Source organism: Syzygium oleosum, unplaced genomic scaffold (genome assembly GCF_021117445.2).
Source record: "Syzygium oleosum isolate NSW1041296 unplaced genomic scaffold, Sole_v2.1 Sole_v2.36, whole genome shotgun sequence".
Classification (NCBI taxonomy): domain Eukaryota; kingdom Viridiplantae; phylum Streptophyta; class Magnoliopsida; order Myrtales; family Myrtaceae; genus Syzygium; species Syzygium oleosum.
Window position 1 is genome coordinate 2074102 of NW_026607520.1, and position 13460 is coordinate 2087561.

At 41.2% G+C, this 13460-nt stretch overlaps 1 protein-coding gene across 1 annotated transcript; it reads right to left on the bottom strand.

Moving 5' to 3' along the window:
- Positions 1-5993: 5993 nt before the first annotated feature.
- Positions 5994-12807, bottom strand: LOC115680394 (uncharacterized). The gene is made up of 12 exons (XM_030604194.2): positions 12423-12807; positions 11634-11817; positions 11067-11135; positions 10882-10980; positions 10250-10329; positions 9315-10146; positions 7697-8388; positions 7159-7243; positions 7000-7051; positions 6845-6894; positions 6585-6632; positions 5994-6472 (listed from the first exon to the last, which is right to left on the bottom strand). The coding sequence occupies exons 1-12, from the start codon at positions 12701-12703 to the stop codon at positions 6296-6298; spliced, it is 2649 nt and encodes an 882-aa protein (XP_030460054.1). The 5' UTR covers positions 12704-12807; the 3' UTR covers positions 5994-6295.
- Between the last annotated feature and the right edge of the window lie 653 nt (positions 12808-13460).

Sequence of the window (13460 nt, forward strand, 5' to 3'; positions counted from 1 at the left end):
ATATTGTTTACATATCCCTGCTTCAGGAGGTAATCACTTAACTGGTTGTACCACATGTGACCGGATTGTTTAAGACCATATAATGATATTTGCAATTTAATACCGTACATGTGATTTTCTTTCTTTCCCATATAAATATGTAGTCACAACATCCATTAAGTGCATATCTAGATTCATACTTACTGCCACACTGATCAAATAACGGAACGTAATGTTGTCCATTACAGGAGAATAAGTGACATCAAAGTCTATACCGAGTCTCTGTGAAAACCCTTGGGCAACTAGTCTCGCTTTATATCTTACCACCTCATTCTTTTCATTGTATTTTCTTACAAACACCCATTTATATCCAACAGGGATAACATCTTTGGGTGTTCGGATAATAGGTCCAAAAACACAACGTTTATTAAGCGAGTCTAGTTCTGCCTTAATTGCCTCCTTCCATTTATTCCAATTTGAATGCTTCTAGCATTTAAGAATGGATTTTGGTTCTAGATCCAGATTATCTTTTGAGACAGTGAGCGCTACTGAGGAGGCAAAGGAGTCGTCGATGACAATTGTAATTCTATCATATCTTACTCCCCTATTCATATAATTTACTGCAACTTCTATGTTAACATCAACCAAATCCTCTTCGTTTCCCAGATCAATAGGATTTGGACGTTCCGTATTCCCGGGATTGTTATTTGGGACAGCTGCACTAATTTCACCAGGATTGCATTCCTCTACAGAAGGTGCATTGGGTGACTGAATGTTTTTTCTTTTCCGCGGATTTATGTCTTTAGCTCCTGTGGGTCGTCCACGCTTCCGGCGTTGACTAGGCTCATTAGACATTTTTGGTCCCAAAGGGATCTCCACTCTAGGTAGTGCGTTTTCTGCAGGAATATGGGACTTAGTCACCCCTTTATGATCAGTAAATGCATCTGGCAGTTTACTTACTAAATTTCGCAAGTTAATAATCTTCTGAACTTCAAGTTTAGTCGTGCTTGTACGTGGATCAAGGTAATTCAATTGATCTTCCTTCTAGGAAATTTCACGGCATTCTTTAAGCTTCAGGCTTTCTCCCCCTAATGTCGGGAAATGTAACTCATCAAATATACAATCAGCGAACCGGGCAGTAAACAGGTCGCCCGTATGAGGCTCCAAATATTTTATAATAGATGGAGACTCATATCCCACATAAATGCTAAGTCGACGTTGAGGCCCCATTTTGGAACGCTTTGGAGGTGGTATAGGAACATATGCGGCACAATCAAATATTCGCAGATGGGAAACATCAGGTTCACATCCACGTACAAGTTGAATCGGGGAGTATTCATGATATGCAGTAGGTCGAATTCTAATCAGTGTTGCAGTGTGCAATATCGCATGTCCTCATAAACTAATTAAAGGGTAATTTGGCCCTCAACAGCAATGGTCTAGCAATCATTTACAAGCGTTTAATTAAAGATTCTGCTAGGTCGTTCTGTGTGTGAGTATATGGCACAGGATGCTCCACGTCTATCCCAATGGCCATACAATAGTCATCAAAAGCCTTAGACGTAAACTCACCACCATTATCTAACCGGATCTTCTGGATCGGGTAATCAGGGAATTGTGCATGTAATTTAATTAGCTGAGTGAGTAATTTTGCGAAGGCCATATTATGTGTTGTCAGCAGGTCAACGTACGTCCATCGCATTGAAGCATCAATCAGGACCATGAAGTACCTGAAAGGTCCACATGCAGAGTGGATAGGCCCACATATATCTCCTTGAATTCTATGCAAAAATATAAGAGATTCCACCCTTACTTTTGTATGAGACGGCCGTACAATTAATTTACCCTCAGTGCACGCATCGCATACATAATCGGTCGGTGAAGGGAGCCCACGATTTGTTAATGAATGCCCAACTAAATGTGTTAATATTCGGCGTATCATATTTGACCCTAGGTGACCCAAACGGTCATGCCATAATTGAAAACCTTCCGGGTTTGTGAACTTCAGGTTCATCGCAACATGTTTATTACTCATATGTATATAAGTATAGCATAACCTGAAGGAGAATGATGGTAACTTTTCCATAATTTGTTTTCTGTAGCCACTCATCTGGATTAGATACAAATATTCTTTAGCACCTTTGGTCTCGGTTTCAACGTGAAACCCATTAGAACGAATATCTTTAAAGCTAACCTTTTAGACTGTAGGCAAAATAAAGCATCATTAATGAAAATTTCTGTGCACATTGGTAGTATTACACGAGCTCTTCCGAAGCCTGTAATTATGTTACTATCGCCTGAAATAGTGGTAATATTCCCTTCACAGTTTTTCAATTTCTCAAAGAACTTCCTCTGCTTGAGGATAGTATGTGTAGTACCACTGTCTACAAGACAAAGAATATCATTGTTCTCCTCAAATAAATTATTTAGCATCATTGATTACTAACATAAAAAGAATAAGAAATGAAATTATAATATTAAACATGAATATTATTCAAAACTAAGAGAATACATGTGAATAAACACAAACTTATATAATATATATATATATATATATATATATATATATATTGCTTAATCTAAATCACCAAAATGATCAATATCAAGAGATGTATTGTCAAGAGATGATTCTTTATTCTCTATTGAGGGCTTGGTTGCAACATTGGCTTCCCTTTTTCTCTCATCTTGTTATCTTTTATAGAGGTTAACCAGGTGCTTTGGGGTGCGACAAATGCGAGGCCAATGGCCTGTAGAACCACATCTATGACAAACATTGGCACCAACTTGGTTAGGTACTTCTGGACCTTCTTTTCTTTGTGGACCATGCTTAGGTCCTTGTGAACCTCTATTTCGGTTCTTATAAGGCTGATTTTTCAAGTTACGCCCTTTGCCCTTCCAACGTCCGTGGCTCTTGTTATTATGACGTGCGATATGTGCTTCAGGCACAGGTGCAGATCCAATAGGACGAGAATTATGGTTTTGCATCAAAAACTGGTTGTGCTTTTTAGCTACAAGTAGTGCAGAAATTAACTCTGAATGCTTGGAGTAATTCTTTGCCCTATAATGCTGCTAGAGTACAAGGTTATTGGCATGAAAGGTAGATAATGTTTTTTCCAACATTTCAGTCTTTGTGATCTGCTGGCCACAGAGTCTTAGTTGTGATACAATTCGGTGAATAGTAGAATTATATTCTACTACGGACTTAAAATCCTGAAAGCGTAAGTTGATCCATTCAAACCTGGCATGAGGAAGGACCGCTTCTTGTTGATGATCAAAGCGATCTTTCAGGGATTGCCATAGAAGTGCAGGGTCCTCCTCAGTCAGATACTCAGTCTTTAAATCTTCATGTAAATGGTGGTGGATGAAGATAAGAGCCTTAGCCTTCTGGGCTGGAGTACAGTTCGATTATGGGAGAATAGATTGACTGAGATCTAATGATGTTAAGTGTATCTTGACATCAAAAAGCCTATGTTAGATAATTACTGCCGGTAATATCTAACATTGCAAACTCTCTCTGGGTAATATTTGACATACTTAAAAAGAAATTGTAGAGATATTAAATAATTGAGAGGTAAAGGTATGTTACCTTGAGTGATATCCAAGATTCTAACCGGCTCGTGCTAATAACGTGTTGTAAAAGTAAACGGTAATCTTTGGAATCAACTCAGAAATCAACTTGAAGTATAATATGAGAGAAAGGAAGAGATAAGAGAGAAGTGGGGAGCAAATGTTAACCCTTTTTACTCACATCAACAAGTTTACAAAAGCCTATATTTATAGGCTAGAGGGTACATGAATAATATAGGTACAATGTACATGAATGTATGTGTTCATGTATACTATTAATGGAGGAGGTGATCATGTACATTGAAAGAGGGAATGTATAGAACTATTCATAGAATGGTGAAAAGTGATACATCCACATCATACAATGTGTATATATATATATAATTACTTAATTTTTAATTTTTTTAAAAAAATGAAAAATCCTGATACCTAAATCTCTCTACTCTACTCTCGGTCATTCATCCCATCTCGGTCTCTTCTTTCTTCTCTACTCTCGTCTCAGACACACCTCGTTCTCTCCGTCTCTCGTCTCGAGCATCGACTCACGGCCTCAACTCCCATTGACGAGAGAAGCCCATATAGAGCCTCTTGAGGCTTGCAGCAGGTTGTGCAGTAGGTGTGTGCAGCAGCTTGATCGGGTGCCAGGTGTGTGCAGTAGGTTGTCTGGTTGTGCAGCAACCTGAGGGTCTTAGGCTCATTCTAAGGGGTTACTTTGCCTTATCATCTAATGAGTGTTGTAGTAAAATCATGACCGAAGGAACCCCTTACAATGAGCCAATGCTGAGACAGGCCCAGAAACAAGAATGTGGTGAACACAAGTTACACAACCCACCAAAATCAGTTATCTGATTTGTTCAGGGAAGCTTAGTGGGACCGGTCTAGTCCGGTTCCTGGGTGGGTCTATGGAACCAACGGGCGGTTCCCGGTTCCAAGGTGGGAACCGCCCATTCGGACGACACTCACCCCTATAATGAGGTGCTTCAGAGCCGAAAACTCTAGCCAAAATAGCTGATTTTTCAGTACGTTCCCAGACAAACTCTCCCTCTTCACCAAGTACATGGAATATTGCAATGCGAATTTTACTCATCAGTATGGCATGACTATGCCTCTTTACGAAGCTTTTTGGTGAGCTTCACAGCCGAGTATTTGACGTAGATCTTGCACAGAAGCGCCTTCAACTCTTGCTGGAACTTTCAATCCTGGAATCCATCACGAAACATCAGTTGTCTCCCGAAGCTCATTATTCCTATACGAGTGCTTCTAGTGCAGTTGGTAGAGCCACCAAAGTCATCGCTCGTGTGTTAGCTCTTACAATTGGAGAAGACATTCATTGTGTTACTAGCCCAGAGAGGTGCTGTCTTCAGGCTGAAGGAAGGCACGTAGTTGGTTCAACTGGTGATGAGTGTGACAATAAAACTCGAAAAGTAATATCCGATCTCTTGTAAATTTTTAAGATGGAGAGTATAGATTAAGTTATTGTGCATTGGTTCCATCTGCTGGTTCGAAACAGTTTCTGATGAATGGGTTGTTGAATTTGTAGAGGACCATCTATCGCAACTCTTCCAAGATTGCAACTCACACTCCCTTTTGGCCTTTTATTTCCACCTGCTTTCTCTATTATGGCATTCCTCATGCAGAGGCCATTCATTCTGAATTTGAATCTTACGGTGCTTAGACATTCATCAAATGTATCAAATACTGTCAATGGCCATGAGCAATGCACGAAAAACACCTTATGTTCCAGGATGTTTGTTTGAGACACTGGGGGTCTGTATGGTCTAGTATCTGCACATACAAGTAAATTCTGTATTTGTATTCATGCTAGAGTAGCGCGGAATCGGCTGGCATTTGAAAATAATGGCCTTTGCTTGTCCCTCTTCATGCTCTGCTCTTCCTCGATGTGATAATTAACTTTACAAAGGATGATAGGAGTCGAATACTGAACACAGGAATCTGAACATCACTGTGCCGAAAACCAAACCAAACTTTGGGATTGGATTGTGCATGTCTTGAGTACCCTAAATATAACTTTAGTAGACGTGATATGTTCATTGGCAGTGACTGGAGCTGAGGCTTCTTTTGAATGACCAGGCTTTAATGAAAAAGCGCATGATATAGCATGATATAACTTTAGTAGACGTGAAATTTGGCTAACTGCGACAATAGATAGCCACATGAACTGCCTACAAACTATTCGTTGTCATCATAAATCAACCAACTATAAAATGAAGTGCCGGTGGCTATTAGCCATGATGGCAGCTCAGACAACGGCAGAGACCAATCTCTTAGGTACTAACTGATACGAACAAATGGACCCTTAGAACTCGATCAGTCAAGCTCATATTGATGTTAAATCCACTCATGTAGTCAACAGAATAAAGATTAGTTCCATCATGGAAACAATTAAGAGGCTAATTTGTACATCTATGCATGAGGGAGCCCATAGATTCAAATTAATCTCTAAGGACTGATTATGCCATGAAGATGTTTTTTTTCCCTTTTTCTTATTTTCTCTTGTGCTAATTACAATCCCGAGATCTTCAAGGGATACACAAAAACCTACCACAAGTTTTCAAGGGGTGTATTCTCTGAATTATACCGCTCAACTCAAAGATGGCAGGACTTTATCATGTAATACAAGGCCAGGGAGTACCACCTGGCTAAATTTCTGCATCCTTAACTATACATCTGGGCCTTATTATAACCATCGCTATCTACAAAGGATCGGGGTAAACTACCTTGTGTCTCTTCACACGAGCTGCACGACAGCAGCGACCCGCAAGGCACCATTTTGGAGGAGATCGGGGAGCTCATCAAATAAGAGAGCTGTTCGCCAACCCCATCCTTTTGGAGCTTTTGGCAAAAGAGTGCCCCTCTGTTTAAAACTTCCAAAGACCATGACTTCTCTTTTCGATGGACAGATCAGCTGAATTACAAGGACATAGCGATGCAGAAGTTAACAAGCTATAAAGTGACCACGTAATCAATTCAAATGATATTTGACCTTTTAAATAACAGTTTTTGAATTAGAATCCTACCTGATACCGAGCAGTAACCTTTTCACGAGTGTCTACATACACATGAAACTGCCAGAGAGAAGTTGTAAAGGATGAGTTTGAATTGAGAAGTCAGTATAACAGTCAGTTGTAACTTCTCATTAATTTCCATTCCTTTCAAATGAATTTTAAAGAGTAACATGCACATGAAACCCACATCAAGTTAATATAAAGAATCATCCATCCACCTTGAAACATAAGTAAATGCTCTCATGCTCAAATGAAGCAACGAAAAAACTGACCTTTCTAAGGGAATCAGGGCATTCAGCCTTCCGTCGATGAAGAAATAACCCTGTTACAATAGGGAACCAGTAGATTCAGCATATTGTCTTCGGGTTTACGCCTGATTCTAAATATTTTGAACTTAAAAGTATGGCTTGACAAAGGAAATACATACCAAGTGTTCTGCGCCCTTGAGGGTCTTCATCATTAAAAGCTTGGACACTCACCTATATATTCGAGAGTTGTCATAGATACCATTTTGCATCAGAACATTTAAAAAACATAGTAAGACATCTAAATTTGGTAAACTTAGAAACGGATGACTATGATCTACCTTCCATAATGAACCCGCATAAAATACTTCTGCTGAGTGCTTGACTTGGCCATCGCTGAGCCTGTGAACATCCACAAATTCAACCCTACACAACAAAATCAGACCCAACCCATAGATGAGATAGAATTTCAATATACCATTCTTTTCAGGAATGAAAAGACAAAGATACTTCCAGAAAATTATGAAGCAATCAGGACTGACAGAAGATAAAACCAAACAATAGTCTGCAAAAACCAACTTCCACCAGTGACTGTTTGAAAATAAGTATATGTTACATGAATTCCCCTACAAACTAAATCCTAAGCTTGGCCCAGATAAATTGCAGTCTCACAGGACAAAAAAAGATGAAACATCAGACTAAAGAAAAAACCGATCTTTTCCATGTAAAATTATATATAGAAAATTGGTAAGTGGATTTAAATAATAGTATCAGCAAAGTAGCTAGCCAAAGAAATTCTGAAACCATAACAGGAAAGCCTTCAGAATTCTCCTGGTCCGTCTTTTAAACAGTTAGTACAATAAAAAAGTAGTAGCTTACCCAAAACGGAAAGGAGGAAAATGACTAAGAGGGGTCTTCATATCCAAAGAGATGGAGGAACCACTAGTACTATCCCATTGAATTCCAACGTCATCACCGGTATGATCAAGCATCTGCATAGGGACAGCATTTCCACTTGGTCCCCCAACAGAAGTTCCAGATAGTTTGCTCTGAAGATCTGTCTCATAACCTCTTGCGGTTAGATCTCCATGGATATTAGCTGCATTACTTCCTCCCTGGGTTAGCCCAACCAGAGCTGTCAACCCATCTCCCGACAAATCGCCACCCTGGTCACCTCTGGCTTCTGAATCGTCATTAGCAAGTGCTTGCGTGCAATTTCTGTTGCCAACACCAAAAGGCACGCGAGAAAAGACATAGCGTGTTGGTGGCCAAGCAGCTGCTGGCACAAAAGTATTTCCACGTCCAATACCAGCCAACCCATCAACAGGTCCCCTGACATGTACTCGTACTGGCCTAAATAAACCATTACCATCACCTTGAATAGGTTCAGTAACATAAACACTTCCTATGTTATTTGAATTGTTCTGATCTTGCTCTTGGATGCAGTACCCAGTTGCAGATACCCCATGAGAATATACAAATGGCTGTCTACAGGCACAAGAAATATTCAAAAGACAGCAGTTCTTGCAAGTATCAGCACCAATTTCTTGTACCCGTTGGCTTAGAAGCATCTGGATAATAGCCATTTAATCAGTCATCTCAAATAACCAAGGAAGCCACCAATAAAAGGCAACACCTTTTGATATAAGATAACAAAAGTTGCTCCCACAAAGCTCTATTCTAGTATTCAGCATTGCACCCACACTTCGACACGCCAGAACATCTTTCCAAATCAATAATTGAAAATTAAGCATGCATTCTAGGTATGACGGTAGAAGTGCATGACCCAACATTTGCATGTTCATCTAGGTGAGTATTACCACAAATTTTATCAAAATAATAACTGTAAAGGTAAGTTCGAGTACATTTTAAAAATTCTGGGTGTGATTAAAGGTTTGCCCATTTGGCATGGCAAGGGCCACTTAATAATTGAAAGATTGATTTTCAATCAAGCATGTATTCTAGGTATTCCATGACACCACAAGTGCATGACACAACATTTGCACATTCATCTAAAAAAGCATTGGTGCAAACTCTATCAAGATAATAACTGTAAAGGGAAACTTGAGTACATTAAAAAAATGCTGGGTGTCATTAAAGGTTTGCATGTTGGGCAGAGCCCACCCTTCCAGGCATTAGGCTTTAGTCGAAGTTTCCTCGTCACTCGCCAACCCCACCAGTGGGTCTCCAAGCAGAAGTTAGATAGAACCTTGGGAGTCTATGCATTATACGACCATTACAGAGAAGTGCCGTAATTTCCCCTCAAAATATGTTTACATTGTGCATGGAAAAAGGTTATATTCATTCTTTGCATCTATCACGAGTTAACATAACTAAAGAACTTCTAGAAGTTACACCACAGGATGAAGCTAAGTAACAAATAAACATGGCATACTGGAATTACTGAAACTTAAAATGAAACCTAAAAAATTCACCATCAACTTTTAGTTTCAAACTGCAGCAACACACAAGAAGGGAAGAGATCTGAGCAAAGAACCTGCAACCATAGACTGTCGTTCACAGCTTTGCACGGAAAACCAAGTTCTTCTAGCTGCTTTCTCACGTTGATGAGAGCTTCAAAAGACATGTTGCTATATAAAAGAGAACCACCTTCAAATATATCGACAAATGTATCATAATCCTCCCCACCAACTCCACAGTTCTCTGCAGCACAATTTTTAATCTGCTGTCTTCCCACAACCCTGCCACCCCATGAAAGAGTAGGCATGCCAGATTTTCCCCAATCATTTGGCATGATCCCATAGCAGGAAGAGCTCATCATAGAAGAACCATGCCTTGATTGGTCCCTAGTAAGCCAGTTATTATCCAAGCGATAGAACGAATTGTCTTCAGATGGCCCCTCCATAGTCAATCCACCATTCACTAACCCACTTGTCCTTGCACCTATAGATGCTGCCACATAAGCACACGAGGTGTTACTCACATCAGTATCTGCAGACGACTTCAACGTCTTGGTGCCTTCCAAGCCACTTGAGAAAATGGGCTCCAAATTTGACTGAGCATATGCAGTTTGTTGTGCTGGTTGTTTAGAATCAGAATCTTCTGTTCCGCATTCGACAACTCCTGCAAGCTCAACTAGAAGATTGTGAGCAGTACCGCATCCCTCCGATCCAGCTTTCAAGCTTAAGTCTCCTACTTCAGATTCTGATTTCAAGTGCGAGAAGCTATTCATCAAATTTTTTCCTTTCCCTTTGGAAGAACCAGATAGAGTAGGCAATCCAGCCTCAGAATCAGAACTACCCTGCTCAGAAAGCTCTGCCCTGTGAAGTGCACCTTTTGCAAGCAGTGTAAACAGCGCCAGTTCAAACCTTTAAGGAGAAGAGTTTTCAGCGTGCCATTCCACTTCATTTATTAACAAGAAATATAGGCCGTCAAGAAAGAAAAGGACCTCAAAAGTCCTAGTTTCCTTACCGCTTCTCCTCGCTAGGCACCCAGAGTTCATCTGAGGTTAACAGCGCATGTAGAGTTTGAGGGGACAATTTTGGAAGCACCTTAATGCAAACCAGGAAAAAACAACAGCGTGTAAACAACCAAAAATAGGAATAAGAAGGTTAACTATCGCGACCAAGGAAATATTCAAGATAGAAAGAACCAAATAAAATACGAATTTTACCGACAAGGAGGTAACATTAGTAAGTTCTATCATACAATAGGACTTCATGTTCAATTAAGTCACGGCATATTATATTGATGCATTTCAAATCAACATACTGGAACAGAAAAGTTAGCCCCTGTTAGTAGAATCAAATGTCAAGCACTTAGAAAAGAGGCAGAGTAAAAGTTTGAGAGAGAGAGAGAGAGAGAGAGAGAGAGAGAGAGAGAGAGGGGAGGGGGGAGGGGGGGAGAGAAGTTAGTAGAATGGACCCAAAAAAGAAAAGAATAAGTGAGAAAAGAGAAATGACTCCAATTTCTTATTTGAATGGAGACTTTTTGGACTACATCTCAGGTGCAAGAATTTTTTTTCTTTGTTTAAGAGGAACGAGGTATTGTTAGAAGCTTGCTCATTTTATTGGCCAGATCATTGCATCAAATCGTCCTTTTACCTCTTTCAATTCCATGGCACCACTTTGACAAAGGTAGCCCCAACAAGCATTCCTGACACGCTCTCCATGTATGCCATAATCCTGGCTCTCTGCAAAAACCTGATCGACATGTTTATAGGGTCAACTATCTATCAAGAAAATTATCGCTCCTCCCTAAATGGGAAGCAAAAGCATGTCTTTTATACCTGATAGGCTAAGAAGTTTGAGGTCCACAGTTCAGATATAATGAAGTCTGTGCATATTGCACATAGGTCCTGCAGAGCATCATGATGTTATCACTAATATGCAAAGTGAACCCAACAAAAGCATATATGTAAAAATAAATGAAGCATACATTCCCAGAAATATATGAAGACAGCCGAAAGCCCGTAACAGTAACCCTTGAAATATGGTGATAATTTTAATTACATGGAAACCCCTTGAGTGTTGAAAATTTACACTAGCCTTGACTTGTTAATAGATTAATTACAAATTTCTTCATAATGACAATCTCGAAACAGATTAGTTGGATAATAGGCAAATGAGGATCAATTAGATAGCATCAAAGGAGTCTTAATAAATGATGTTTAAATTTGAAAATTTTGGATCACTTGGTGTAAATTTGGAACACCAAAGTGCATGACATACAAAGAGCAGTAGGTGCCCAGGTAAATTACAATGGCATATGGACAGGTAAGAAATGAAATGAGATCTACAATAGAAAAAAAAAAAAAAAAGGAGAACAGTAGGCGCTGCACTCCAATAGCAATTACCTGAAGATCAAGAAAGGAAGCGGCCGCAAGAACACGGAATGCAGTATTAACATTAAGCTTAGGATAGTGCCCATACAAATAAGCCAATGACATTGCCATGGCCTCGGGGTTAACATTCTTGTCGTCAACATGCAAGGTAACAACCGGAGCGCCGGCTTCTTTCCAGGGACCGTGAAGCATGTTCCTGAAAAGAGTAAACCAAGATAAAGCTGACCACCAAATCAAGCACTGATTACAATAAAAACTTATAAACAAGACTGTTTGGGTTCGGTTACTCCGCATAAGATATACAACAATCCCTGCATTCTCTGTTCATTCTATGCATCTCCATTGGCTGCTAAGTCCTTTAAAAAAAAAAAACAAAGCTTGATTACTAGACGGCACCGCAAATTTTCACATCAACTCCGCGGGAAAAGAAGAACAGCCACAAGCATCACAAATGGCCAAAAAGCTAAAAAGACCAAAATGTACTCAGCTACATAGCACGAAATGTATGGATAGTGCATAGCATGAAACGAATGGGGGCTCAAAGCAACTCAACCAACGAGTCTCATCTATATAACACGAGATGAATGGACGACGTTTCGGGTTCGCTCAAATTAAGGAAGGATCGCCGCTAAACATACGAGAAATCAAAATCGAAGTACGACAGAACGAGATATAGCCAAAGTTGCAAATCCTCGGAACCAATTTTCCGCACCAGCCCGGAAGACAGAAACGCAAAATCAATTCACGAAATCGGATCGCGACTCGGGGGGAAGGGGGGCGCGGGAGCGGGCGCGCGCGCACCTGAAGTAGGAGCTGCGGGAGAGGATGAGGCGGTGGAGGTGGTAGGTGGAGCCCATGGCGTGGACGGCGATGTCGGAGAAGGAGCCGGAGTTGAAGCCCTCGATCTGGACGTGGTCGCACAGGGCGGAGAGGTTGCAGTCGAGGGCGCGGAGCTCGCCGCTGCTCCGGTCGTTGTCGGAGTGCTGCTGCTGCGGCGGCGGCGGCGGCAGAGGAAGGGGAGGATCGGCCGCCATCTTCGGGTGGGGCCCGTAGGATCGGGGCTTGGGGTAGGGCGGATCCATTTCTGGGGTTCGACGATGCAGGGTTCTGAGAATTTCTACGGAGGAGGAGGCGGCATTGGAGAGTGGAAGTGGAAGGAGGAGAGTCTCAGTCGGTGTGTATATAGGGACGAACGCCTTTTTTTTTTTTCCTTGACTTTTTGGGAATATGAAATATTATATTATGTTGGAATAAAAAAAAGGGATAATTTATCTAATTCCTAATAAAGTTACGTTTTTTCCATTCCTAATTTAGCTAAAGCACTCCTAACAAAATGCCGTGACCTTATGGATCCCACTTTTCAGCATCCTTGGTCGACATATCGTACATTCTTTGATCTCATCAAAGGTTTGTTGACATTTTACATCCTATTTCACTTTGGCATTCTTCTTTAGTAACTTGAAAAAGGGCATTCTCTTAGGCTCCGTTCGTTTGACGGAAAATATTCTCCTTTTGAAAAATATTTTTCCGGAAGTCATTTTCCTGGAAAATGTTTTCCCGGAACATAATTTTCCGGTGTTCGGCGATCAATATGAAAAAGTTTCGGAAAATATTTTTCGCGGCGGCGCGACCGCGGCCGCGATCGGCGGCGATCGGCGGCGGCCGGAGACCGGCGGGCGGCGACCGCGGCGGCAGTGGCTGGCCGCAGCGCCGCGGCGACCGGCGGCGGACCGGCGGCGGCGGCGACCGGCGGCGGGGGCGATCGGCGGCCGACGATCGGCGGCGGCCGGCGATCGGCGGCCGGCGATCGGGACGGCGGCGGCCGGCGACCTTAGTAAA

Bases quoted from the DNA above. Each gene is read 5' to 3' on its own strand.
- LOC115680394 (XM_030604194.2), bottom strand. From the start codon at position 12,703: ATGGATCCGCCCTACCCCAAGCCCCGATCCTACGGGCCCCACCCGAAG. The intron at 11,136-11,633 runs GTAATTGCTATT...GATGCTCTGCAG, and splicing joins CTTCCTTTCTTGATCTTCAG to GACCTATGTGCAATATGCAC. The intron at 7,052-7,158 runs GTAGATCATAGT...TCGAATATATAG, and splicing joins ATGCGGGTTCATTATGGAAG to GTGAGTGTCCAAGCTTTTAA.